This window comes from Anas platyrhynchos, chromosome 14 (genome assembly GCF_047663525.1).
Source record: "Anas platyrhynchos isolate ZD024472 breed Pekin duck chromosome 14, IASCAAS_PekinDuck_T2T, whole genome shotgun sequence".
NCBI classification, from domain to species: Eukaryota; Metazoa; Chordata; class Aves; order Anseriformes; family Anatidae; genus Anas; species Anas platyrhynchos.
The window spans coordinates 13415367-13442454 of record NC_092600.1 but is presented as its reverse complement, the minus strand read 5'-3'; the positions used below and the strand labels follow the sequence as shown (position 1 = coordinate 13442454).

Here is a 27088-nt window from a genome sequence, read left to right as displayed (position 1 = left end):
GTGTCATGCTTTACTTCGTGGAAATTTTACTGGAAAAAAAAAAACTTTAATAAAAAAATGCTTATCAAACTACCTGGTGTGTATGTTAAAAATAGAAATTGTGTTGGATCTTAACAAGAGTTGTGAAACATCGTGTTTATTATGCCGAACACTTGGTTGCATGCTGTGAAGCACAGCTACCTTTAGCATTGCATGCTCCAGTAAGCATCTCGTAACCATCCCATAAAATTAAATCAAGCTAAATTACATGTTTCATTGGACTGTGCAGGGGAATATGTGCAGTTGATACCTATTTTGAGTGCTTGGCTAAATCTTTTTTTCCTTGACTTCACAATTTACCTTCAGGGTTGAGAGCTTCTGATGCTTGTGCTAGGAGAAATCAGTATCTCAGTGTTCTGCTGCCGGGTAAATGAGGTGCTCCAAGGTCTCTGACTCTGGAGCTGGTGGAGCTTGCAAGCGGGAGTCACAGTGGAGACAGGCAGAGGCAAAGGTAGTTGCAGAGTTTGTGCTTCAGTGCATTATGCTGCTGAGTAAGGCAGCTGAGAGCTCCAGAACTACCCAGCAGAGCACTGTTTACCTTGTGGTTGCGTGGAAGCTGGGTATTGATGTCTCCATCAGCCTCTGTAGCTCAGCTGATAAGGATGTGATTTTCTGTTGGTGACTGGCAGCTGGGGCTGAGCCAGTGTGGGCCATGACCCAGCCGGTTCCTGGTTTGAGATGTTGTGCTCATGAGGGAACATCTCCTTACCCTAGTGACTGGGGGATGTGTTGGTGGTGTGTGGTGCTGTGGTAGGGTGGGAGCTGTGCGTCTGCCTTTGTGGTCTATCGGGAAGCTCTGGAAAGCAGTGGCACAGAAGACTGAAGCTCTCCCAGCAAACTCAGGCTGACAGCGTTCAGGAACTGGAGTAGCTTGGTGTTTTTGCTTGTGACTGCTCCCACTTATGCTCAAAGGCCTGTCTGTGCATGTCGTACAAGACTCCTTGTATGTTGGACTTGTGGGAAGACACCGATCTGTCTGCCTGAAGCTGGTTATTGACAGCAAAGTATCTGAGATGGCAGCTTACATTTCAGCAGCACCTTTAATTCACGTCTTTCTGGATGCTTTACAGACACGGGTTAACATAGCCTCACAACAACCCTGTGAGGTAGGTGGGTACGGTCATCCCCCCCCGTGGGGACAGGGAGGCACCAAGCGTAAGGGGCTTGGAGCAGTTGGGCTGTGCTTTGACCTAGCACTTGGGCATCTCGGTCCCATCAGGCCTTCAGCTTCAGGCCGTGCTTGTCTAAGGCATGGGTTTAGCTCAACGGGGGGCTGTGCTGATTAACAGCCTGGCGAGCCTGTGGCTAGCACAGACTGTAAAGGCCAGTAATCTAAGGCAGCAGTTTGTTAGCCAGGTAGGTGGCTCCTTGGTGCTTCTTGCTGCTGGAATAATCTGAGGGTTTGAAGACATATCAAAAATACAGTTAGATATCGACCATTGAACATGACAGGCTACAGCTGGAGAAAGCCCATTTCCCTCCTCCAGTCGGAGAAGCTATACGGGATACTACCATAAATGTATTGATCAAAAAGGGCATAATAATTTATATAAAAAGTCCACCCTTGCTCTTTCCCAAAGGGGGGAAAAAAGCCTAGAAAGTCAGTGCTGGTAGTCAGGTGTCAGCTTCTAGCTCCGTGTTGGCTTCATAGCACCTGCAAAAGGAACAAAACGTGGTACATCAGCAGCATGTTCGGGCTGGCAAAAGAAATTAAGCAACGTGGTCCCTCAAATAAAGCCGAAGTGCAAGTTTAGCTTTAAAACCTACAGTGCTGTGGATTATTCATGTGGAATGGGGTCTGAGAGTAGTGATGGGAATGCTGCCAACATCACCAACAGCTCTGCAAAGCAGGACGGTGGGAAGCATGGACTAGAGGGTGGGACCTTGACTTCAGATCAGCAAGCTTATTTAGCTCTTTAAATTAATGACAAATGATTCTAGCTCTGGCTGGCCCTAGGTGATGGCATCTATAAGTATGAAGTATACTTGATGCCTTCAGTTCAGGCAGCTTGGATGAACTTGAGATGGGGACACAAACTTTCACCAGGCTCGCTGGAACCCAGTTGGACCTTTAGGTGTTTGCTGACAGCTGCTTATTACCTTTCTGAAGGAATAAGAGCAACAGAAATGCCTCAAAAGCATGCATTTATCCAGCAAGAGAAATTTTCCCCAGCTAACCCTCAAAAAAAGCAAGGCTTAAAAGGGAAACCTTCTCTGATGGTGGGTAACTCATGCTGTTGTTCATGTTGATGTTCTTCATGGAGATCAGAGTGATGCTGTTATCCTTCTCACTTGTGCCTGCAGAACAGCTGTCAGCAAAAGAAGGCATCAATTAGTCCAGGAAATAAGAAGGGAATTTCTACACATAGAGGTAAACAGGCAAGGGGGCACGTGGGGACCAGGACTGATTTGCACTATCGTCTGATCTGTTGTCCTGATTCAGGTGCATCCTTCGTGCTCAACTCCCCCATCCCCTGCCTCTGTGTTAAGATCTCTGCAGAGATGAGGAGTGCATTCAAATGATTTTGGATACAGATTTGCTGTTTGCCAGCAGACAGCACAGCTGTCTGTACTGCCAAGGTAGGCAGAATCAAGGAGCAGTGTGGATCCAGTGCTCTGTGACTACATTACCTTCTAGCCCTGTAGGCATTACCAGAACTGGAAGAAAAGGAAACATTATCGTGCCCTTTGTGCTGTGCTCTTAAATCTGCAGCAGCTGTCATGCAAAGGGAGCCCTGGATCTTTCTGCACCAGCTGCTGCTGCTCGTGTATTGCCAGCCCCTCTCTTCTGAGTGAGAGGTACGCGTGTTGGGAAGCTGGGGTTCCCCTTTCTCCCTGCCCTGAGGGCTGGAATTGGCATTCAGTGCCAAAGGAGAATGGGTGACCTTGGTGTTTAGGGTGCCTCTGCTCTGATGTGCCCCATCTCAGTGACTGCAGATCACTTAAATACCCATTATGATAATGATCTAGGAACCACTGACAAAAGATGCAAATTCTCATCTAAACCTTTAGTGACTGCTCCCTATATCCATTACTTCTTTCCACAGCAGGGGTGTTACCTTGCTGGGAAGGGATAGGAAAGTAGGAGCAATATATTTTTACACTTTCTCCCCATCTTAGGTCCCTTCCAGCCCTTGTTTTATGGTGCTTTCTGCGTGCAGCCTTTTTTCTTGGGCAGCAGTGACTGTCTGTGGGGTTCAGGCAGACCATCCTCCACATGGTGCTTCTCTCCCAAAGGGCTCTGGGTTGTACCCCCCACTTGCACCCCCTTATCCCAATTCTGTTAGATAGCAGTAACAGGGGTCTTGGATTTTTTTTTAATTTTAATTTTTATTTTTTTGAGGGGAATGATCTCATCTTGCTGAGACTACTTTGAAATGCAGAACCCAAGGTTCTCATCTGTATCTAGGCAAGGAAAGACAAATTGCTTTTTGGAAGGTGAGGAGCCTTCACAGCTATCAGTGCAGCTGTGAAATGGGGCCCCTAAACATTGAATTTCTACCTTTGACTCCATCAGACGCAGGATGAGGCTTTACCAGCACTTGTGTTTTTTGCCTGTCTCAAAGTCCTGATTTTTTTCTTCAAACTGGAGTAGCCAAAGCCACTTATTCCCCAGGCTAAAATGAGTTGTGGAATAAAACATGCATTTTCAACAGGGTGTGAATAGTGCGAGTGACCTTACCTCTCCGATACCATGGAGCTCCCCGGCTTCTGTTTGTCTGGAGGGAGAGAAGTAGTTGGTGACATGCAGGTGAGAAAACATGACAGCTATGCAATAAGTCGGCTGCATGCAGAATTATGTTGTACAGGGTTATAAATGAAATCCAGATGAGATTAGAGACACCACCGGACACTTGAGAGTTGATTAGAAAAAGTGCTTGAAATAATGTAACACTATACAGGCAGGACTGAATGCTTTGCTGCCTGTTCAGTTGCTAGCATCCTCTGTCCTGCTGTAGATCAGTCTTGCCCTCTAGTGGGCAGTGCTTAATGGGAAATGGGATTCTGAGAGAAAATGAGTGTCAAACTCCATAATTTCCGCTGGAAGAGCTGCCTGCCTGTGGGAATGGGCACATCTAACTGCAGCATGTGCAGCAGCTGAGGCTGTTTCCTTGTGCAGATGGATCTGGACAGGGGTTTCAAAGAGGTGGTCACACTCCATTCCTAACTGTGAAATCTATATTTCACTTGGGCTTCAAAACGTCCCACCAGGTAAGATTTTTTTAAAAGGTTGTCCTTCATTTAGGAATTGCCAAATAAACTTAGTAACCAATGACTTTTTATTAGGGGGGGAGAGGTGGTCCTGGGCAAATACCTTCTGAGTCCTTTGAGCGGTTACACTTGAACCTCAGGCTGACCACGCTGACGAGGATGATCACCACCACGACCAGGATAACTATGAAGCTGATGACACCTGGGGATGGAGGAAAGAACTGTCTGCTATTGATACAACAACACTCCCGTCCTTGGCTTCTGGGGTAGTGCAGGGTCTTGACTCATCAAAATTTGGGTAGGAAATCAATATTTTCATTAAAATGAGCACGGGATGTAAGACATAGGGAAGTAAATAGTCACTAGAGTGAATGGTTTCACCCTCCTGTGCTTTAGCTTCAAAGGGCTTCTGGTGCGTATTTAGGTGATAAGGCAGTGACAGGAAGGCAGAGGTCAGTTGATTACACTGGGGGTTAATTGGGGTCAGCACATCCCTATTGCTGCTGAGAAATCTTATCCTAAAGGTGTGTAAAGTCAGATAAATACATAATATAATGGGGCGAGACAAGCTGATTGACTGAACAGTGTGAACTATCGCATGAACCAGTGGCCAGACACAGATTTGATTCTGGCATCTGTAAATTGTGCTTTGTACAGGACTCTCATCCTGTTAAGGCAGTTTCAGGACTCTGTGGCTTCCCTTGTAGTACATAAGCAAATGATAGTTACAAAGTTAACTTTTATTTCAGAAGTATTTTTAAAAGTAAAGATTTTTCCTATAGTGCAGTAGAAGCAAACTTTTTTTTTTTTTTTTTTTTTCCTTAACTTCATGGAGGAAGGGGACAGTATAGTCCAAAGCAGAGTGGATCTCTTAAATTTACCCTGTCCCTATCTTCAAAGCTATTGTCAGAATAAGGTCTGGTGTCTCCTGCCCCTTTCTTTCACAAGGTCTGAATGGTGTAGAGGAGTTCTCTGCTTCCTGCTGGGCAGGGTGCAAGTGTACAAGGAGGGCAATAAGGCAGGGCTGGGGCAGAATATGAACAGGTTTGTGGGGTTAAAAGGCTAAGCTTCCTTTTTCCAGGAAGGTAGTATGTTTATTGTAGACCCTGTCAGGGAAACCAGGGTGTAGCATGGGATAATTTGTGTGCAGGTCTTGCTCTAACACAGCTGGGATGTGTCTTGCTCCACACTGCAGCTAGGAGCAAGATCCCCAGCTCAGGCATAGCCACGAAGGGCTTCCACGTTCTGTCCTTTGTGTACTGGTCATGGCTAGGAGTATTTATTATTACCTGGCCTGCTGGTGCTAGATGTCAAGATTTTTCCCCTTGTGCTTTGAACATTACAGGATCACACGTGCTAAAGAGAGAAACTGAGGAGCTGTGCCCAGGGACACACTGTTGGAGCAGGGTGTCCAGCACTGTGTGACCTGACAAAAAAGACCTCCTCCTTCTCCCCAGGTTGCACAGGACCTTACCAAAAGCTGCCACAGTCAGTGGAGACTTCTCGTATGTGAGAGTAGTGCCAGAGGTGTCCAGTGTTGGGGTAACTGCTTCTGAGGTGTCTGCAAGGTAGGAGAAAAAAGTAAATTTATATAAAACTGCTTCCAGTGTTGGGAAGAGGATTTCTAGCAGCGTTGTGTGGCCTAACTTGCACTTGCACTTTACTGAAGATGATAACTAGCCTGCCCCCATCAACGTGAACAGCAAAGTAACATAGGTGGGAACCAGATTGCATTGGTGTGGCCCCCATTTATCAACGGTCTGAGGAAGCGATTCCCCACCTGCAGGGTTATCTGCTGGGATAGCAATGAGGAAGCTGAGCGTGGCAGGTAAAGGTGGATCTGGGAGGGTGTTTGAGGAAGGAGCTTGCTACGTGTCCTTACAGCTTTTTGCCATGCTGGCACCTTTCCTGCTGTGACTCGCAGCCACTGTTCCCAGGCTTGGCAGATTACCCCAAAGTGCTGCTTCTGCAGAGCTTTACAGGATTTTCAAGGCTACGTGGGACAGCTAGCGGCCCTTGGGTTCTCGTTAGCTGTTCACCATGCTGCCTGGAGGTAGCAGTGCGGTGGCATTGCTGTTGGCTGTGAAAAAGGCTGTGAAACGTACTGGTGCTTGTCTCTGAGAGAAGGGAGAGAGCACCTTGAGTTGCTGCTGTTGTAGTACTCTCATTTCTCTTGGCCTCTTCACCTGCACAGAGGAAATGCAGAATGTGAGACTTTGCCTTCAATATCACATAATAAGCAAACGAATTCATGGACGTGCTGGAGTGTTGGATGTATTCACAGTAAAGCTGATGATTTGCAGGAAAACAGGGGGGTTATTTTCAGGCTAAAACCTCCCCACCGACATTTTGCGCTATTTTCCCTGAATCTTCCTTCAGGCAAGGAGCTCAAATACCCAGGTATAGCTGTTCATGCTTAGTTTCTGCAGTCCCAGATGCAGTTTTTGGTTAGATACAGTAGTTAAGCACTGGAATAGTGAACTAGAAAGGTTACAGATTTGCTTTTGCTTATGAACTTTGAGGCTTTAAAAAAAAAGTTTAGGAGAGGCAATTCTACAAAATTAGTGGGTACGTTGTCCTGCAGGCTGTGTAATCAGGAAGTAATTAAGCTACTCTGAGTTGGGCTAACTTATGTACCGTATGCACTCTACCTGTGGCAGTACAGAATATTTTCTAAGCATGGACTCCAGTTCTCAGTGGGGTAAACTGGATTGTAAGAAGCTCTTTGGTATGTGACAGCTGCTTCCAATGCCTGTGTAAGCAGATTTAAGGCTGGCCTATGTGTTTTGCTTGAAAAAACAAACCAAAACAAGAAAGGTCCTTTGCTGCTTTCTGATGTTTTGAATAACCAGTTTGTCTGCACTGGCCTTATTGAACACTAACAAGTACTGTCAGGCCACTGAAAGTCACACTTTGCAGCTTAGATCATCTGTAGGCCAAGCAGGATCTCTCTCCTCTCCCATTCTCTCCCTCCCCAAAGCAGTGCTGGCCAAAAGCACGCGCTGCCTGGAGAGGTGCAGAACAGCTCCTGGCACTGAGCTGGAGCGCAGGGAATGCAACTGTGGGCAGCTGCAGAGGTGCCCTGAAACTGGGGTTCCTGTCTTGCAGAAAATGTCAGGCTTTGCAATGTTCTTCTGCCAAAAGTCAGAAGAAAACAGAAATAATATGAAGTAACAAATTTTAACCAGCGAGAAACCAGTAACAGCATGGAGCAGAACAGTCCTGAGAGGCAGGGGCTGGTTTACAGCTACTAGCTGTATTTTTTCCACCAGTCATCAAACCCTTTGTTTCATTCTAAAATTGTTCTTTTAGCCACAGGTGGTGGGCAGAAGCTTTGTTTGCTGAGCCTGGCATGGATACCCCATTCCTGGAAAACGCAGGGTCTTGCACAACAGGAGACCTCTCTTTTGGAAGCATCAGCAGCATTTATGTAGCTGAAGATGTATGGAGCTTTTCAGATAAAGCAGGGCTATAATTAATAGCAATCTGCTCTGATGTAAAGGGCTCTTGGCTTAGCTGGGCACAGACGTGCTGGTTGGACATCTGTGCAGGCAGAGCTGACAGTGGGTTTTTAACCTTGCATGAGTCAGGGAAGATCTGAGAGGCAAAACAATTTCTCAGTCTTGACCGTTGCAAATGTGAACCTTTAATGGAAAATCAGATCAATGTTCAGATTTCAGTGTTCCCACTTACCTGGCTTCTGTCTTTATTCTGAGAAAACTTACTGAATTCTCTAATTTTTGGTACAAGCTGGATTAAGCAAACTATCAGAATTAAAAAAAAAAAAAAAGGCATTTTTAAAAGGTGCTAGAAGTGCCACCTTGTTTCTAAATGTAGATCAGTCTTTCAACCGTTCAAGTTTATCCCAGGCAGAGGTTGCTGAGTGGAATTGGTCTTGTTTTATCAGTGCTTGTAAGGATATCAGATGAATTTGAGTGTTACTGATGTCTTGATGCCAAGATAGGTTAGTGCTTCAATAACCTGCACCGTGTAAACCAAGTAAGCTAATTGCCATGAAATTGTCTGCACTTATTGTTAGTCTATAAAAAGACAAAGTACCTCGAGTTGATGAAGCTGCAGTGCTCCTGCTTCCATTAGACGTTTCATCTGGATAAAACAAGAAGAGAATTAAGTCTAGAAGCTGCTGTTAACCATGCTATGGAGAGCTGTTGGGTTTTCCTGAGGGGGAAAAACTGTTTCTAGGCATGAAGCTTCCTCTCCAAGCAAAACCAAGATGCCCAGCTAGCAAGCCATGCAGTGATTTGAGAGAGTGTACATGAGAGGTGAGCGTGGGAGCAGTGTGCCAAGGAGGCTGGGGTGCCTGTTCCTCCTCCACAAAGCTTTACCAGGTAAAGTGGGATTTGGCTTTTCCTACGCAGACTTTCTGCTCAGCCATCACATCCAGGCCATGGCTGCATCCAGCCGCATGCTTTTGGGGTGCTGGTATGAACTGCCCTTTTTTTAGCAAAGGCTGAAACGTTCAAAAGCAGCTGCTACTGCATAAGTAGCATGGCGTGGGCTGGCTGAGACTTTGTGAAGCACCCAGGTTTGCGTGGATAAGCCAGGATGCATAAACTGGTCCTGCCTTGAGCAAAAGTTGGAGTTTTCCATTTTCGTGCACTTACTCCGTGTGGGCAATGTTGGTGTTGTAGGGATGGAAGAGGATTTGGTTGTAGTAGTCTTGTCTGTGCAGGTGAGATTCAAGTCAATCGGTGTTGTTGACTTTACTGAAGGCTCTGTAGAGTAAGCAAAGAGTTACTTTAAAGAGCTGTGCTTAGCGATATGGTTTAGTGGGGACTGTTAGCGTTAGGTCAGAGGTTGGACTCGATGATCTTGAGGTCTCTTCCAACCTAGAAATTCTGTGATTCTGTGGTAAGAAACAGCTCGGTGGAGGGCATGGCTTCTGCAACGAATCCTCAAGCTCCTAGGAGGTTGTGCGTAATCTGCTAGGGAAAGTGTGGGTGTGAGCAGATAAGGTAACAGTCCTGCTCAAGGAGTCAGGGTTTCTGTACTTTGACATTAACATTAACTTTTGCTTCTTTTGGCAAGGCTGCTTGTGTGCAGAGGAGCTGAGCTGGCAGGGCTCAGGAGCTACATGGAGAAAGTCTGGCTTTTGCCACCACTATTTTTTTCCTTCACTTTGAAAATGGAGGGGTTTTATCTTGAGATAAAGACTCTATCTCTGGACACTAACTGTCTGGAACCCACATGTTTATTTGCTTGTTATATGAAATGCTAACTTTCATATTTCTTTTCACTGATTCTCTAGGCACAAATCGTTCACTACTTGCAGTGGTCTGGAAGCTCTGGCATCTTCCTCAGCCTGGTACTCAGAGAAGCCAGAACATGGATCCTGTGGGTCCAGAGCAAAATAGGGAGGAAATAGGGAAAAAAGCTTTCAATAGTCCTCTGCAAGAAAGATTGATCACCCACCTGGAATTTATAGGCAAGTTACTTATCTAGACTTTTCATGGCTTCCCAATAAAATGAGCAAAGAGTGAAAACAGCCTTAAGCTTTCTTCTTTTATCTAAGTGCTTTAACAAAATATTTGGATTTCTGAGTATTTTTTTTTCTCTGCAAAGCATAACAGCTGAGTAAGATCTTTTTTGGGATCCTTTCCTTTGTTTTTTATGGTCCCTCGGTAGGGGGAGCTATGCTTAGAAAGAGATCTCTTGCTATGGTTGAAAAATCTGACTCCAAAGAGGTAAGCGCACTCACAGATGTGGATCTGGAGTTGGAGAGATCTCATTGTGTGTATTTGGGTTTGCGTATTTGCAGATTGAAGCATATAATTATTGCTAACAGCTCCCTTTGCCCACTTCCAGGGCTTCTGACTGTACCCATGGTAGTATCTTGAGACTGGTTTCAGTAGAAGGGGAGAACAGAAAAATGATATGAAGTAAGGGAACTCCTCAGAGATTTGCATTATTTCTAAATATTTTTGTCCTTGTAAGTGATTTGAATGCTATTTCTATGAAGGTAGATAAAGCAACCCCCCGTGCTAATAACTGTACTAAAGCTAAGGCAGACCCCAGTCCTTGTGCTGGTGCAGGCACTGCAGTTCAGGAAACGCTTCCCCATTTCCTCTGAGAGAAACGAGGAAAATGTTTACCTGTTGTGTACGAGGTGCTGATGCTGTGCACAGCACTGGAATTTTCTAGTTAAAAAAAAAAAATAAAAAATTGTTCAGGCTTATCAGGAGAGCAGTGTTGAACAATGAATGTAATGCATGGAAGTGCTAACAATGGCTTAGTTGCTGTTATTTCCCTTATGACACCCAAGAGTCAAGGCCAGACCTTGTGTACGGGGCCCTGTGCTTAAATGTGCTCCGAGCTTTCCTTGCATTAAGAGCTGCCCAGCGAAGTGGGTGATGCCAGGCAGGGGGACATGGACACAGCCCAGGCTGGGCTTGGGGGAGTTGCATCCTTTGTGCACACAAGACAAGTAGCCCCCTTCTTCCCTTCCTCTACCACTGTCCTCTTCTGACCTGCCGCTGCACAGCCCCATTTTGTCCTTTACAGAATAATTTATTGCTGGATGGGCTGAAAGATGGGCCCCTTACAAGCCAGACTTGCCAGGATGCCCCAAGCTGGACTTGTGGCTCTGCAGGTGAGCTCGATAGTCCTGCAAGCCCGTGCTGTCACGGGTGTCTGTAACAGCCCTTGGAGGGAGGTGGAGGGGAAGGCACAAGCCCTTCTCCTTTGCAGTGTATTACCTGAGGTATGGGTCTTTACTTCAGGGTTGGTTGATTGAGATCGGTCTGTAACACAAACAGACACGGAGGTGAAGTCTTCTGCACGAGGCTCCTCGCTGCTGGGGTCCCTGCAGGGAGGTTTGAAGGATGGGCCAGAAAGGGACCCCTGGAGCCAATAAGGGCTGAAAGGGTGATGGGAGCAAGAGGTGTGAAGGAGATTATCACTGCTGTGGCTACAGGGATCTGCGGGCAAAGGGATTTTGGCTCTGAGGATGTGTAGAGCAGAGCATGTGATGGGGAACAGCTGGGAAACATCTGGGGAAGCAGGCAGCAAAGATGAGGTGGGATCAGATCCCTTTGCTTTCACTGGGCCTCCTGGAAGGCAGCACTGCTCTTCCCAAGGCTGGGAGGTGGACACCAGAAACGGAGACCAGGCTGGGTTATCACTTGGGGGCACAGTGCCCCCCATCAGCCCTGGAGATCTGGGGAAGGACGGTGATGGGCAGGCAGAGGTGGGCAGTGCAGGGTCCTGCGGACAGGTGCTGCAGCGCCTTTCCCATCTGTGGCCTCTCCGTTTGCATCTACACGGGGGCTCCTGCACCCACGTCCAGACAGACTTTAAAACATTGTGACCCAGGAGGTACCTGCTACAGGGTGGACTGTGGAGGCGTCTGTGGAGGTTGTAGTACCTGAAATGAAACAACAGAAGTATTAACAGTGCTAATGGGACTCACATTAGCGTTTTTTCTGGTTGTGTGATTTGGGTTTTCCTCATCTTCTGAAGGAATGACTTTGAAATACATAATTTCCTCCAAAGCATGAGCTGGGTAGTAACAAGCACTGTGCAAAACCATTTGCTTGTATGTGAGGACATTAGGTTCTGTCTGAGCTAGAACTAGTGTTTATAGAGCCAGGATAAATGCCCTCCTGCCCCCATGAAGCCAAACCCTTCAGGGAACTGCCTTTCTCTGCTATGGGGAAAATGCAAGGCCATATAAATCAGTGGTGTTTCTCCCTCCCCACGAGCTGCTTGCCTCCAGCTCAGTCCTGGCAGAGAAGGGCCATTTGACCTGTTTTCTAGGGCTGTTTAAGGAGTTAAGACATGTTTGAAAGCTTTGAGACCCTTGAGACCTTAATGAGTGGATGGATGAGGCTTGTAAATGTTTCTAGGAGCTAATGGGACTGTTTTCTCAACTGAAAATGTTTTGTTTTGCTTGTTTGCTTTGGATTTATGACAAGGCATCCCTAGACCAATCTTCCGTGTTGCCTGCCCTCAGAATACCTGATGTTTTTCTTTAAGTCTCAGCTCCTGGAATGCTATGATTAGGTAGGTGCCAATTAGAAGTGCTGCCATTTTAAAAGGAAAAGGAAATAACCATTTCCCATATGCGAGGACAAGGACTCTAAGAGGTAAGTGCGCTTGATACTTAAATCCAAACTAACTGGTATAACTTTGAAAAGGTGACTTTTAGACTGCCATTTTGAAATGCAATCCTAACTGGCACTTCTAAATGGTTATTAAAAGTGATCCTGATGCTGCCTGTGGTTAAGATGCATGAAAGAAACCACATTACAGCCAGAGATCCCACTGGGGACCCGCCTCACCAGAGTCCCACAGCAGCCGATAGCTCCTCAAGGCTTTGGACAAAAAAGGACTGCAGTAGAGGTTGAATTCTTCCATCTTGCTGTCTTTGCAAGGTGTTGTGGCCCCTGGGGTAAGGGCAGGGGAGATTCAGGGAAGCAGCAGCAGCGGGAGCACCACGGTGCTTGTGTGTGCCCCTACAGCCGGGCTGGTGCCCCAGGCTCATCTTGCTTGTTCTTACACTCCCTTTGTGAGCAAGCCTGCAGGAGAGCTAATCTCCAGGTTCCCTTTCTCATCAAAGAGAGGATCAGGGACTTCTAAATCCCTATTGATCTGATCTATTTTAGATTTCTGTTGTACAGGGAGAAGGAGGCACAGCCTGCGACGCCCGGCTTCTCGCCAGGAGCTGTAGAGGTGGTGTAGGTGGTGAACGTCGTGGTAGGTACCTATGCTGTAGCTGTCTGAAAGAGGTCAGATGAGTGCCCTGACGGTGGTGTATATCTGGGATGAGATCTTTAGCATGCAGCGTGTGTGGGTTATCGCAGCTTGGCTCGGAGCCCACCCCTCAGGGGACTGTCTGGGTCTAGCGAGCTGCTGATTGATGTCATTTTTCTCACGCAAACTGTCTTGGAGCCTTAATTGTTTTCTTCCTCTAAGGCTTTATGACAACGATCCCAGCCAAACAGGAACCAAAACAGTGTGTAAACCACTGAATACATAATAAAACATAGCTACATTCAGTGTAGGATTTGGCTATGAACTTGACTTTTCAGAACTTTTCCATGCTTTTTTTTTTTTTTTTTTTTTTTTTTTTTTTTTTTTTTTTTGGTGTACTGGGCGGCAGGCCTGCAAAACCTGACTTTTCCAGTCCGTAAGAGAAAAGTGAGAGGAGATGTGATTAGATCTGTAGTTACACAGAAAACAGATTAGCCCCTTCCTTTCTACCTCCACTGGGAACAGGACCAAAGAATGAGGGCTCAAACTGCAGTAATAAAAAGGGGGGCAATAGGAAACTGTCTTCACATAAGGGTAGTGAATTGCAGCAAGCGATTGCGCAGGAGAATAGTGGGATTTCCTCTGGAGCTTTTGAAGAGCAGGTGAAATGAACATCAGCCTAGTAATGGGATTATGGGCAGATGCAACATCACTTACTGGACCAAGTAGTGTAACGGGGGAAGAAGAGATTTTTTGGGCACATGGCTGTTGTTAAAAGGGCCGAGATGTTTGTTTTGAGGCTGGGGAGTGCACCCCTCTGCAGCCCTGCCACTGTCTGCTCCCAGGGGGACAAGCTGACTCCATGGAGAGGGTGCAGTGAAGTGGGCTGTTTCCTTTGATCCCAGAAATTTGCCAGGCTTTCCCTCTGGTACTGGCTTTCCTCTTGAGCAGCTTTACAACACAGTTTCTGGATGTTGGTTTGCACATGCCTTGAAATACTCTGCCTACAGTCAGTACAAAAAATAATGTATGGGGATAATCTTGGGGGCCCATAACCTCTAGTAGCTGCCAAACTCAAACAGTTCATCTTTCACTTTGTTAAGGACAAGGGAGAGGAAGGCTTCTGAGCCGGTAGTTTATTTCAGCATTTTTGGGGTGACGGAGGAGAAATCCGAGAACTTGAACTGAGCCTCTAGGGACAGGAGGCACTGAGAGAAAGGGAGATGACTGCTGCCCTGTGCTGGCAGAGCTGATGGCTCACAGAAAGCCCAGAGCTCAGGCTCCCCAGTGCTAGGATAGGAGGAGGAGGCTCTCGGTACTCTTCCACCACAGATCAGCCCTTTGCCGAAGGTCAGACTAGAGCACTGACTCATAAGAAATTCTCAGAAAACACTATGCCAAAGTAAACCTGGGGTTACTGTAAAATACATCAGCAAGCAGGTTTTTTTCAGGGCACAGTCCCTGGAATTCACCTGGCCAAGCAGATGCGCACCCTGGCTGTCTGCATCTGAACTTTGCTACAGAGAAGTAACCAATCTTGTGTGAAGAGGCCAAGGGATGGAGAAGCCTTCTGGCACTTTGCTCGGTAATAAAGGGCCCTTCTATAAACACAACAGCGCATTATTTCAAAGCGGAGCATGTCTGGCTCTGACTTCTGGCCCCTGCTTTTTGTTACGCCTTCTCTGCCAACTCAAATAATCAAACGTCCCATGATGTTCGCTGTTTTCTTTTGGTGCTGAGCATCCCAGCTGAATTCCGGGGGACAGACGTGCGGAGCAGGAAGAGACCCGGGTTGTGCCGTGGGGCTGGGCAGCAGGACGTGGGTCAGAACCAAATCGCTGCGTGTCACAGCTCCCCGGGGGCTGCTGTGCGAGCCCTGCTGTGGTGGCACCTGGCCACGGCACCGTTTCCTCCCCGTGCCCTGCCAGCAGAGCCCTGGCTGCAGCAGCTCCATAAACAGCTCGCGATAACGGGCAGGACACGGCCAGCACAGCTGCAATTGCAATCCACATCAAAGCCATTCGGATGGCTTGCCGTCGAGTGGAAACAGAGCCAAGCTATTTGGGTGTTTGGGTGCAGGTGATTTACGGCAGGGCTGTGGGTCTCTAGGTGGGGACGGGGAGCTTGCTGAGGGATTTATCATGGGAAGTGATGTTTTCTGCTCCTGCTGGGATGGGAAGCTCCTGATTACTGACCAGAGCAATAGGGCTCCAGAGAGGCACAGTGGGGCCGCAGATGGATTTCTTCTCTGTGACTCAGAGCTAGCTGTTCCGTGGTTAATTTTTCCAGCAGATGAGAAGGGAATTTTGGATTTATTTGCAGCAGTCCTTCTGTGATGTTAGGTGTGAGTGTCAGACAGAGAACAGAAGGGCCTTCCCATGTAGCCTTCTTTCATGGCAGCTGAGAAGTTCCCAGAGCCAGATGCTCACCCCTCAGAAGAGCATAGAAAGATGTTAAAGAAAAAGAAAAAAGTGTTTTTTTTAGGTATTCCCACTTTAGTATTTTAAGCTAGCCTTTTTCAGGGCCTTGGTATAAAACACTGCTGTACCAGAGACCCAAGTCAGCTGTTGAAAAACATTTCAGCAGTCTTCACACCAGGCTCAGGAGGGCTTGCGATGCCCAGTCTGTTCTGATACTGGATGAGTTCGCGGGGGGGCTCTCAGGCACCAGTATGAAGGCACCGGGACTGGTCCCATACACACAGAACTGGTGGGGGAGAGGCAGCTGCTAACCCCGACGTGTAGTGGACTCTTCTCCTGCAGCAGTTTTTGGGGGAGTTGTTACAATTGTGCATCAGGGAGCTCTAGACCCTGCGTGGCGCCGTACAGGCTTTGCTGTACCAACCTTGTGTCACCTTCTGCTTGCAGGTTGTATAAACAAAGGCTGTCAGAAGAGACCTGACGATCTAAAATTAGACTTTTCGGTTCATGTATTGCTGCTTCAGTACACTCACCCATGACAAAAATACGCTGACCACTTCACGCGAGTGCAGCTGTTTCCTGGGTGAAAGGCAGCAGCTGTTGAAGCAGCGGAGAGCAACACCACTTAACTGGTGTCACTTCTACATGAAAGAAAATGCTGCGTTAGGGAACCTGGAAGGTGCAGAGCTCCCATTTCATTAGGCACCTAAGGAAAGGTGCCTCTGCCTAGCAGGTCTCGGGACAGGATGAGGCAGAAAATGTGGGAAGAGAGGAGAAGTGTTGTTATGCAGACCCGATAACTGACAGTCTAAATTAGGTCCCAGCCCCACAGTGGTATTTAAACACCTAATTCTCAAATGACATTCGAGGGGTTTGGCAGCTCACTGCTACGTGGTTCTGAATGGTAATGGCTTGGCCAAAGCGTTACGGAAAGTTCAGAGAGGCAGGAATTCAGCCCGGATCTTGTCAGTGATTCAGAACAATCCCGGCCTTCCTCTGCTCCTCAGGGCTGCACCCAGGTCTGGGCATCCTCTCCGAGCATCGTGCTCCATTAAGCTGTTCTGGAAGCAGATCAGTCTTCTGGCGGAAGCCAATTAAAACCCACTTGAATGTAGAAAACAAGCCAGAAGACAAACAATGTGGGGAAGCCACATGCACGGAACGGGACCTGTAACATCGCAGTATGCGATGAAATGCTTTTGTTTTTGCCCACTAAAAAATGGTTGCTCCTAGAAGAAAGTAACAGGGCTTTTTTTTTCTTTTATTTTTTTTTCTTTTATTTTTTTTTTCCTCTTTTTTTTCTTCCTGGCTGCATCCCTGAAGCCTGGTCCATGCACTTCTCTGTAATGTTTGAGGAATAAACGTGTACTCCAAGCAGGCTGCCCTGCTGTGACCCTCCCAGCTACTTACTGGTTACAGTTTTCTCCCCAACATGTTTGTTTTTGAGCTCTGCTTTGTTTTCTAGATGCTGGGAAACTGAGGTGCAGAGAAGGCATCGTGAGCTGCAAGCTCGTTGCTCAGTGCTGCTTTCACGCCTTAATTAGGCTCTCAGCCCAGGTTCTGCTTTGTACAGGTCACCTTGCAGGTGGTCCTCATTATCTTGTAGGCTTTTGTTCCTAACCAAATGTGTGCTCCAGCTGGTGCAGGGATCAGCTGCTGAACTTGCTCGTGTGCTGTACCTCTGGACGGATGTCAACAGAGCCCTGTGACAGCACACGGACTGCCATCCCCTGCAGCAGGGGATCAGTGCTGGGTGCTTGTCAGGCACATCCCCCTTCCTCCAGGTTCCTGGATGCTCTCTGTCACAGTTTCCACGTTTATTCACAAGATTTTTTTTATTATTATGATTTCCAAGAATTCCAAGATATTCCCCAGGGTTTCTTGGGCAGAGTTGTGGCATTGCTGGTAACAGCCAGGTTGTGTGGCGGTTCTGAAACACGCAGGAATGCCAGCTGCTGCTCAGTTCAGCTCCCACTTAGTGACCTGGGAATTAAGGTTTGTACGGGGTGGTACAGGGAGCCCTCCTAATTCCCATTCTTTTCACTTTCTTTTCTCAAGTCTCCTGGCTTGAAGGACAGGTGAAGCAGTCCTTGCCTGGATGCATTCATTTAGCCCCAGCAGTGATGCTGGGCAGGTACCTTTCTGCTGTTCCCTGAAATGCCACATCTTGCAGAAGAGGCAGTCAAAGCTGCTTGACCTGACAGGCTCCATCTGGCTCCAAATTTTAGGTGAGTGACCCTGATGATATCACCTATTTTTATTCCTATTTTTTTTAATAGATGGGAGTTTTTGTATTAGCCCTGTCTCATATCTGGTGAAAACAAGGCATGGGGTGCTAAAACAAAACCCAGTGGTTCTGTGTCCCACCCAGTGCATTGTCAGCTGTGACGTGCTGCTCCTTGGCTAACAATTGCACTGACTTCAGTTTGACTCCAAGGTCCTTAGCTGCTCCAGCTAACACGAGAGGAGCTTATTGAGTCGTATGCCTGGAGCTGCTTGCTCAGAGCTGTGCCACCTTTGGAAGTGTGATCAGAGCCTTGATCATGGGGAGCTGGGTCCCAGACCGGTGCTTTCTCACCAGCAAGCGGTAAGAAAATTCTTACTAAGCTGTGAAATTTAACTGCTAGTAAGGCAGTACTGTTTTACCACATTCCTGCTGTCTCACCAGGTTTGTAGGAAGTTTTACCAACTACTGGCATTAAGGGCAGAGTCTCCTTGAAACCTCTGTACCTCCAAAGCCCACCACAACCAGAGATACTAGATGGGGCTCTGCTCCTTCCTGCTGTACTGAAATAATTCTTCTGAAGGGCAGAAACAGCCCCATAAACCGACAAATGCCTGCAGGGGAAGCTACTTGTCACTGCCGTGGTTGGATTATGTTGAGTGGGCTCATTGGGAAGTGAAGTAATGAGACCCCCTAGCTGAGGCTCAGCAGTGATGCCTTTTGCTGGTGCTGTGCGAGGCACGGATCTCCTGTTTCTAGCCTGGGCTGGAGCCCGTACGTTGGCTTTCCCAGCAGGAGGGTTTTTGCTCTGCTTACCAGCACTGTCTCCTCCAAGGACACCTGTTGTTGACTCACCTATTGTAAGGAACATAATTGCTGGAAACAGCCTCCAGTTAAGTCAGCTCTGCAGAGTCATCAGCAGAGTTTCATCTATCTAGAAGGGAGCAGCTTGTTTTGTGAACAAACATTTCTCTGAACCAACCTCCTGCTTTCTCTTCCTTGTACGTCAGGCCAGGGTTGCTCTGGCCTCTCCTTTTTGCCCAAGAAGGGTCAGGGAGGGATCTTGGGGATACCTTTGGGCATCACCTGGCATGGGCAGAGACTAGCAAAGAAAAGAGCTGTCTGCAGAGGTGGAGAAGCCTTCTCCTGCCGCTTGGTGGTATAAGAAACAGGATCTGAACTGGGTGTCTTTAGCGCTCCCTGCAATGCCAGAGAAGACATCTTGGCAGGTGTATTTATAAAAGCATTGTAATTTGTTGTGACTGGGGCCAGCATAAATCTCTTATATGATCGTACAACCACCTGAGTATCTAAAGAATACAAATTCTGTCCCTGTTGTCTAAGGAGCAAGGCAGAACAAGCAGCAGGAGTCAGCTCTAGGATGCACTGGATGATGCCCTCATCTTGGGACGCAAGTGTTGTCTGGAAGATCTGCTGGAAGTCTGCCCTCTGTCTGCACCCCATTTCTTTGATTACCTCTGTGGCAGTATCCACTCACTGCTGCCATGCAGATAAGGAAAGCAGCAATCAATGGGAAAATGCTGCTGGGTTCTCACCAGCTTCCAGAAGGAATTTTGCAGTGGAAATCTTTTGTCTGGGAAATGCCTGCCCATTGTAATGGAAACTGTTCATAGGAAGAGGTTTGTTTGGACAAATTTTTCGTTAAGCGTTTCTATGGGATGGAAAGAAGATTGGAAGTGGTCCAAAACTTCCCACTTGAGCGATTTCAAACTAACAGTAGTGGAACCTTCCTTCAGAAGTAACAGTAAGATTAGGAATTCAAATTAATAAAATTCATTAATAAACTAATGAACTTGCAAAAAACACCAAAAACCTGTGTGGAGAGTAGCTTCCAGCCAGTTATTCTGCACAATGCTAGGGCTTCGCAAGGTTACTTCCACCTGCTCAAGAGCAAGGAGACCACCGAGCTCTTCTGCCTTAAGATCTCCTAGTTCCCTTCCTCAGCTGCCTGAATGTCAGGGAGCCAGCAGCATCACTGACCTGCTCTCTGTCCCTTTCACTTAGGCTTCTGCAAAAGGCAAAGCAGCGATAGCCCCCAAGTAGCAGGCCACCTTAGTGACTTTAATATAACATCGGCTTTAATCTTCATTTAATTTCTAGTTCAGAGCTGTCATGCAAATAAAATGATACAAAACACACGATAATGTTGAAGGCTGGTTTTGACTGAAGCCAGAGGTCCGACTGCAGCACAGCAAGCACCAGCAATGCCATTCTCATCATTTGCACCTACTGGCCCCGTTGGCATCACACACCTAGTGGGAACAGCCCCTGCCCCGTGATTTGAAGCTGACTGCAGAGAACAGAGTTACAGTGACGCACTCAGGACTGAAGGATAGAGCTGGCATCCCTTCCACCTGATCCTGCAACAGCTGGGGTCAACCTGGGGAGCAAATATCTTGGGTAGCGTGATCAAACCAAGGGCTGGTCCTGGCAGAGTGCGGCTGACTCAGAGTGCTGACAACCTTGTTAACATCCCTGTCTTGTGCAAGCCATGCCAAATATTTGTAAGGGGGAAGAAATGCCCTCTGGCCAGGTGTTAAGAAGCACAGCAGCATGGCCAAGGGGCTTCAAAGTTACTCCAGGCACAATTTACCCCTCTGCTGAAGTCAGCAGCCCCCTAATAAAGAGACATTTTCCAGTCTACGTGCTCTTCCTACTGAGAGCCAGCACCTGACTTGTCTTCATGTTCCGTGTCTTTTAAAAACCCTCTGAATACCCATGTGGTGGCTGTAACCTATAGGCAACTTCGTGGTTTAATAATAAAATCTTTGGATTCAAGAAACAGGGTATTATTTTTAGGTGGCTTTCTGTTAGAAGCAGCAGTGACGTGCAGTCTGTGCCTCTGAATGCCTCTGAGCTCACAGCTCCTACAGCTGTCAGCAGCACAAGAGGTGGCTGGCTGCAGGAGAAGGCAACCTGTCACACTTCACCACGGGAAACCCGTTCCTTGGAGGTACGCTCACTGCATCCCCCACCACGACCCACGTCTGAAGGAAAATTAGGAGCAGAATTACTGCAATAAGGACAATGCACGTACTGCGTGACTCTTGCACCCGACTTACGCTCTCTTTGTGTTTACATCAGCAAGAAGAAAATCTAAAGTCAAGAAAAAAAATTACTTCTGAGGAAAATGCCCTGTACATGTAAAAGTTCCACCTTTACCCCTATTTGACAGAAGCCACTTGCGACACAGTGCCTCAGTATGCCTCAACAGAAACAAGCCTTTTGTTAAGCAGAAAACAATTTCTGCTATTCCAGCACAGTCAAACCAACCCCATAACACCTGACACGGCCAAATTCCCCCCAACAACCTGACTCCTGCCACCCCTGAATTTAAAGCTCGGGTTTTTCTGACGGCAGCTACTCCACGCTTAAATCTCTGCCCGGCTCCCTTTGGGGGGCTGGGCTCCCCAAACCCACCCCTGGCACCGTGTCACCGTCCTCGTAGCGCCTTACCTCTGATGAGCACGCAGCCAAACAGCCACAGGAGCGGGTGCACGGACGGAGCCAGCATCTTCCCCTCGGCTCGTGGCTGTGCAGCTCGGCTGGGGCTGTGTCCATACCGAGAGGGAAAAGAGGGTGAGGAACGATTTGCCTGCTTGGGCTGATTCTAGCAGAGCTTCCTGTTAAAGAATAGAAGGAAACGGGCTGAATCCACAGGGGAACTGTGTTTTTAAGCCCATTATGGTCGGAGAGGATATGAGACATCGCTTACCGACGGCAAAGGAAACCTCGCCATCGATGTGCTGGGGAGTTCAGTTCTCATAGCAGGGAGAGCAGCGGCACAGCGGGCCTGCCTGGCCTTGGGCCTCAGTAGGGTCTTTGTAGTACTTGGGTGGTTTTTTTTTTTTTGGAGATTACGTCTGGGGCAAGGGTGTGCCCCAGGTGATCTGCTCCGCATCAGTCGTGAGGGCTGCGCTGGTCTGGAGGAGCTGGTCATCCCCTGAGAGGGGATTTCTTAAAATCCCCGAGAGGGGTTTGGAAATGCCTGATCCTAGAGGAGCTGGGCTATCTCACAGCCCGTGCTCCGCGTCCTCTGAGCCCTCGTCCTGCTCCTCCCCGTGCAGCTCCAGCAAGTGTGGGCACCAGGACTGCTGGTTTTGGGATGCTGCTTTTTGGGTAGCAGCAGCATCCTTCCCCACAGGGCCTCCTGCACGAGACAGGCTTAGATCGACCCTAATCCCGTTCTTTGATCAAACTGGAAAATTGGCTTGGTCCTGCCCCCCACCCAGCCCTGCTCACCAGGGGGCTCGGGACGTTGAGCCTCTTGGCCCTGACTTTGTGCTGGGTTGGGCACCTGCCTGCACATTCTGTCTGTCCCCTGCTGGCATAGCTTGAGCTTCACTGGCAATACATTGCCCTGTGCTGGGTGTGAGTGGGAGTTTATGGGGGAAACGGATCTTAGAGCCTCCATGTGGGAAGGGCTTCAGCACCCGCCTGTCTCAGAGGGTCCCTGCAGGACTCTGGGGGCCAAATCCAGAGGGTGGTGGTGTTACAGTGCCAGAAATTTCCTCAGCATTGGCCCCTGTGCCCTCTGCATCACACCCAGAGCGGGTGTGCGGTCAGCAGAGTCCCCGCTGGGGCTGACTGGTCAGACTGGGAGCTGTGTGGGTGCCTGTCCCTGGTGGCTGCTCCTCCCTGCCTCAGACTCCTCAAAGGCTGCGCTGCCCCTCTTTGTGCTAGGCAAGACGCAGAGCCCTTTGTTTCCTTACAAAAAGCCTTGTTATAGGGGAAATGGGCTTGTTTCCCTTTGGCAGCCCAGGGGAGGCTGGATTGGAGGGGGGGCAGGTGTTTGGGGGAGCGCAGGGTTTGCACCTCCTGCCCTGGGCTGCTCCGTGCTCAGCCCTGTGGGTCCAGAGCTCTGCTCTCTGCACTGGGACAACGCAGGTTTCCAACACGTCCCTTGTGTCTGTCCCCCATCCCGAACAGCCCTCTGCCTCCAGAAGACTGCCCTGAGCCATGTCAGGCGTGCTGAGCCCAGCTGGGGACACCATAACGCAAACTAAAAGCAGCCAACACGGGATCATAGCATCACAGCATCACAGAACTGCTCGGGTTGGGAGGCACCTCAAACATCACCCGGTTCCAACCCCGTGCCATGGCAGGGATGCCACCCACTGGATCAGGTTGCCCTCGTCCAACCTGATTTTCATCATCTTGATCATCTCACAGCAGATTTTGCTTTCACAAAACCTCTGTTAGTGGCCTCCCTCCCCCCCTCCAACCATTTTTTTTTTCTCTTGCACAGATGTGATGCTCAGAGATTATGCTGTAGATTAAGGTTTTACTGAATCCTGAAATGAGTACGATTTCCCAGAAGCAGCAGCTCTAACGTGCAGCCACATCTCTGCTGGAAGCTTGCTCGGCTGGGTGGGGGTTGAAATGTTCCCCACCCTGTGTACAGGAAGGATGGAGCACGAATATTCACCCAGGCTGGTTTGCTGAGAGGCAGCCTCCAGGTAGGAGCAGTTTTGTTCTGGGATAGGAATTGGGGCAGGTGGTGTTTCGTAATGGCTTTGCAGGGATAAATCTCCAAAAATCCATCGTTTCCGCACTGTGACGTGCTGGGGGTGAAGCCCGGTGGCGTGGTCAGACTGCAGGGTGTCCCCAGGCCTGGGGGACAGCACCCACCTGCGTGGGAGGATGAACACTGCCCGGCTTGGGGACATCCCTGGAGCCTTGCTGCCACGGTCCTTGAGATCTCTGCGCCCCACAGTGGGATTAGCAGCACCAGCACGGCTGTGAAGCGCTCAGATATCACAGCGGGCACGTGGCTGGTGCTGGCAGAGCACAGCGGGCTCCTTGGTGGCCTCATGGCAGGGGGAAGTGCGGTCACCCACACCACCACGGCGGCGCTGCTGGTGTGCTGGGTGTCTCTGCAGCACGCTGAGAGCCTCAGACCAGCAGCAGTGTGGGCTCACCCTGCTGCTGGCCATGGCGGGGCTGGCACCATCCTGCCTTGGGGCTGTGTCACCTCGCAGGGCGAGGAGCCCGCCAGCTCACGGGGCCGTGCGGACACGCTTGGCCGGGCTCTGCAAACAGCTCGAGCACACAAGGGTGACTTTTACACTGGTTCCTGAGTGCAGTGATATTTAAGGACGGGTCGGCTGGAAGGAGGGAGGTTTCCTGCGGTTGGAAAGCTGGGGGCTGCGCACGTGCCTCCGGAGGGGCGGTGGGTGCTCGCGCCCTGAACAAAAGGCGCTTGTCTGGCAGCCGAGGAGCGAGAGGAGCGAGAGGAGCGAGAGGAGCACCTCCTGCCCCTGTGTCCCCGCGTGGGGCAGAGAGGGAGAGGCAGCGGCGCTGATGTGGCACTGCGCTAGGTAAGGCAGCACCTCGTGTGTGTGTGTGTGTGTGGGATGAGCAGGCGCTTCCTCCTCCGCGCGGGGAGTCCCAGGCGTGACGTGGCAGCCTCCGAGGTGAGGCCGGCCCTGCCAACACCCTGCCAGCCCCCGCAGCACCTTCCTGGAGGCTCCTCTGCTGGTCCTGCCCTCCCTGACAGAGGTGATGATTCCCCCGGAGCAGGGACACCCAGGTACCCCTGCCGGGCTTTCCTCCTTTCCCTCCTGCTGCTGCCTGCTCCCAGCTCTCTGCTGTGCTGTCTCCTGTGGGGTCTCACGTCTGGCTTGACCTGCAGAGGTTTTGGCAGGGTTGGGCCTCCCAGGGAGCTCCCTGGGGGGGTTGGGCTTGGATTAGCACTGTGGGGCTGGGGGAAAGAGGGGAGGGGTGGGGGTCTCCCTTCCAGGGGCTCCTGGTCCCCATCACCAGTGGCAGTGGGCCCAGGACAAGGGGACGCAGGATGGGACAAGGGGATGCAGGGCACTGCCCCTGGCTGCTCGCTGTTGTCTGCCTGGTTGAACATGTCCAGGGCACCATCGCTGCAGCCCCAGATGTGACCATCAAAATTTACCCTGTCTGTTGAGCCCGAGGGAGGGAGAGTGCATGGGACAGTCCCGTTCCCTGGCAGCCGGCTGGGGCTGTGCTTCTGCTTGCAGGAAGCACTCGCTCAGAGCTGTCCCATCACCCTGAGCACTCGGGGAGCAGCAGAGGATAGGTTTTGGTTGTGTTCAGCCTTGTTAAACCCCCTGGGTGCTGCTGCTCGCTGCCCCGGGGTGTCTGGGCAGGCTCCTGCCCTCCTGTGGGACACTGGGGCAGGATGAGCATTCATCGTGGCCGGTCCCAGCCCAGAGCTGCACGTTGCTCAGGAGGGTTTGCTGAATGCCCAGAGTCCTTATCTCACACTGAATCTTTTCCCTAGATATAGAGGAAAGTGCATCCAGAGCCTTCTTCCAAGTCTCCAAGGCTGCAGAGCTGCAGATACAGTGACAGCGGGAGCCGCCGAAACGAGGGCAGGAGACAAGGACATCAGACAGCCCCCGTTCAGTGACGACCCCTCTCCATCCCACGTTCCTGTCCCAGCTCAGCTTGCTCAGCCATGAACGCCTCCGCGCTCGGCAGCCAGCTGAGACACCCCGAGCCCCAGGACGTGGCCGCCTTCACTCCCGTCTCCGTTGTTAGGAGCATGACGAAGAAATCTGACGCCCTGCCCATGATCTCCATGATCGTGGCCATCTTTGTCCTCTTGGCCATCTTCATCATCGTCATGGTGCACTACGGCCCTCAGCTCCGCACCATCCAGATCACCCTTTACCACGAGCCCATGCCGCAGGACTTGGACGACGGGGTGCACCTCACAGACTGGAAGAAGCTGGGCTCCCAGAAGAAGCCTCCTGCCCAGCCTGGCCCGTGGGAGCTGGGCGGTGTGGCCACGGCCAGCCTGAGCTGCCAGTGCTCCTGCAGGCACCACCTCCCCTGCAGGAGCGTCGAGCCCAACGTCATCGAGATCACCTACCTGTGAAAATAGGGACTGGGATGATGGCTTTGCCCGGGACTTGCCGCTTTCTGCACGCTGAGGGCTGCAGGAATCACCCCAGGATGGTGCCTGTCTCCAGGGGGCTGAATGTCACTGCTGTGACCCATCGGCAATGACACCGTTATCTGGCTGCACCAAGCAAAAGCTGAGTCCCCAGCCCAGGCTCTGGGACTGGGTCAGCCTGCATGGGACAGCTTTAGCATTTTTCTTTTTCCACACTGCCTGGAGTGCCCAGGAGAGCCATCTCGGTCCCTGCTCTGGGGGCACTGAGTTTACCCTTGTCAGGAGCTGGCAGTTGCCTGCTGTGGAGTTGCTTTCTGGATTAAGGATGTTTCCCCATACACAGTGCCCCCCTTATTCTGATGGTGTGGCCCCACAGGGTGACAGCAGACTGCAGTGTCCTGCCTGGCTCTGGGAGCCTTCCTGCTGCTGGAGGTGTGAGGCATCTCTTTGGACAAGAAACTGGTCGCAGCATCTCCTCCCTCGGTGGAAAGTGGGCATCAAAGCCTGGCTTCAGTTTGTGGGCTCACAGGCAGTCCTGGGGAGGGAACAAACCTCTGGGATCACCCTCAAGGATTTGTTCTGCTGCTTAGTCCCAGAAATCAAACACAGCTCCACCTCTCCCCTTGCCACGCCAGCACAGCAAAGCCAAACCTGTGCCCACCCCAAGCTGCATCCTCGGCACAGATCCCTCTGTGTGCTGCTGGGCAAGGACCGGGGGCTTTCAGCCCTTCCCCCAGGTGCTGACCTGGCAGGTGCTCCGGCTTCCTCCAGCTCACTTAATTCCAGCTTGTTCTTGCTTGCTTTAAAGTAGCAGTTGGACTTGCTGGAAAATTGTGATGTTTATAATAAATATAATTTATATTATATGTGGTTGTTTTCTGTTCTGATTTTATTATATCTGTTTTCCAGAGGGTATAATGCATTTCCAGCTTTCCCACACCTACGTGGATAAGGCGTGGATGTTGGTTGAGCTGGAAAACCACTGAGTCTCCCCTCCCCTCATATGTCAACACAGTGCTTATTTTTCAATTTATACATCTCTAATTAACAACACCTGAAGAGCTAACGACCTTCTAGGGACATCTCTTTAAATGATTTCTGCTGGTGGTGGTAGTCCTGGTGCTCACCTGCATCAGGGGTGAGGAGCAGGTGACGAAATCAAGAAAAACCTTCCCAGTGGCCACAAGATTTACACTGAGGTTACACCATGGGCTCAGGTGGTGTCACCCATCCAAGTGCCCATCGCTGCGTCAGCGCCCAGCTTTTGTGGTTTTACCTTGGGGAGCAGGGAACGGCTTTGGTAAAGTCTTTGATCGAGGAAATGGGAGCTTTTGTCACGGCTCCCACAGCAGGACAACTGCAGCACCCAAACACTGCATCTGTGAAGATCGAGAATCACTTGAATATTAATGAGGAGGGAGATAAAATGGATAATTATCACTAAAAGTCATCGATTTGCAGCCGCTCAGGACTTGTGAAGATCTGATTTATCTTACAGCGTGCTTTGGCCTAGATCTATCACTTGCGCAGCTGAGGAGCTGGGGAACCCCCACCTTTTCCAAATGCTTTGCTGGTGTTTGGGTATTT

General features: G+C 49.7%; 2 protein-coding genes across 8 annotated transcripts; one reads left to right on the top strand and one right to left on the bottom strand.

Moving 5' to 3' along the window:
• Positions 1–1060: 1060 nt before the first annotated feature.
• ECSCR (endothelial cell surface expressed chemotaxis and apoptosis regulator) lies at positions 1061–21250 on the bottom strand. 2 transcript variants are annotated; one of them, XM_005024912.6, is made up of 11 exons: positions 21085–21250; positions 11591–11635; positions 10968–11012; positions 8877–8987; positions 8311–8358; positions 6390–6437; positions 5726–5812; positions 4355–4453; positions 3722–3758; positions 2249–2348; positions 1061–1693 (listed from the first exon to the last, which is right to left on the bottom strand). In XM_005024912.6, exons 1-11 carry the CDS (start codon positions 21140–21142, stop codon positions 1685–1687), a joined length of 687 nt encoding a protein of 228 aa, XP_005024969.4. In that variant the 5' UTR covers positions 21143–21250; the 3' UTR covers positions 1061–1684. The 2 variants fall into 2 exon arrangements, with proteins under 2 accessions (XP_005024969.4, XP_005024968.4); XM_005024911.6 differs by having other exon boundaries at positions 6357–6437; positions 21085–21248.
• SMIM33 (small integral membrane protein 33) lies at positions 4359–26367 on the top strand. Of its 6 annotated transcripts, none has more exons than XM_027468657.3 (5): positions 4359–4549; positions 17442–17611; positions 22877–23087; positions 23842–23948; positions 24884–26367. In XM_027468657.3, the coding sequence occupies exon 5, from the start codon at positions 25061–25063 to the stop codon at positions 25481–25483; it is 423 nt and encodes a 140-aa protein (XP_027324458.1). In that variant the 5' UTR covers positions 4359–4549; positions 17442–17611; positions 22877–23087; positions 23842–23948; positions 24884–25060; the 3' UTR covers positions 25484–26367. The 6 variants fall into 6 exon arrangements, 4 of the variants coding, with proteins under 4 accessions (XP_027324458.1, XP_071879489.1, XP_038042194.1 ...); XM_072023388.1 differs by lacking the exon at positions 4359–4549 and adding an exon at positions 12896–12966; XR_011803384.1 differs by lacking the exons at positions 4359–4549; positions 22877–23087; positions 23842–23948; positions 24884–26367 and adding exons at positions 16974–17167; positions 17821–17970; positions 18052–20207.
• The last annotated feature ends 721 nt before the right edge of the window (positions 26368–27088 follow it).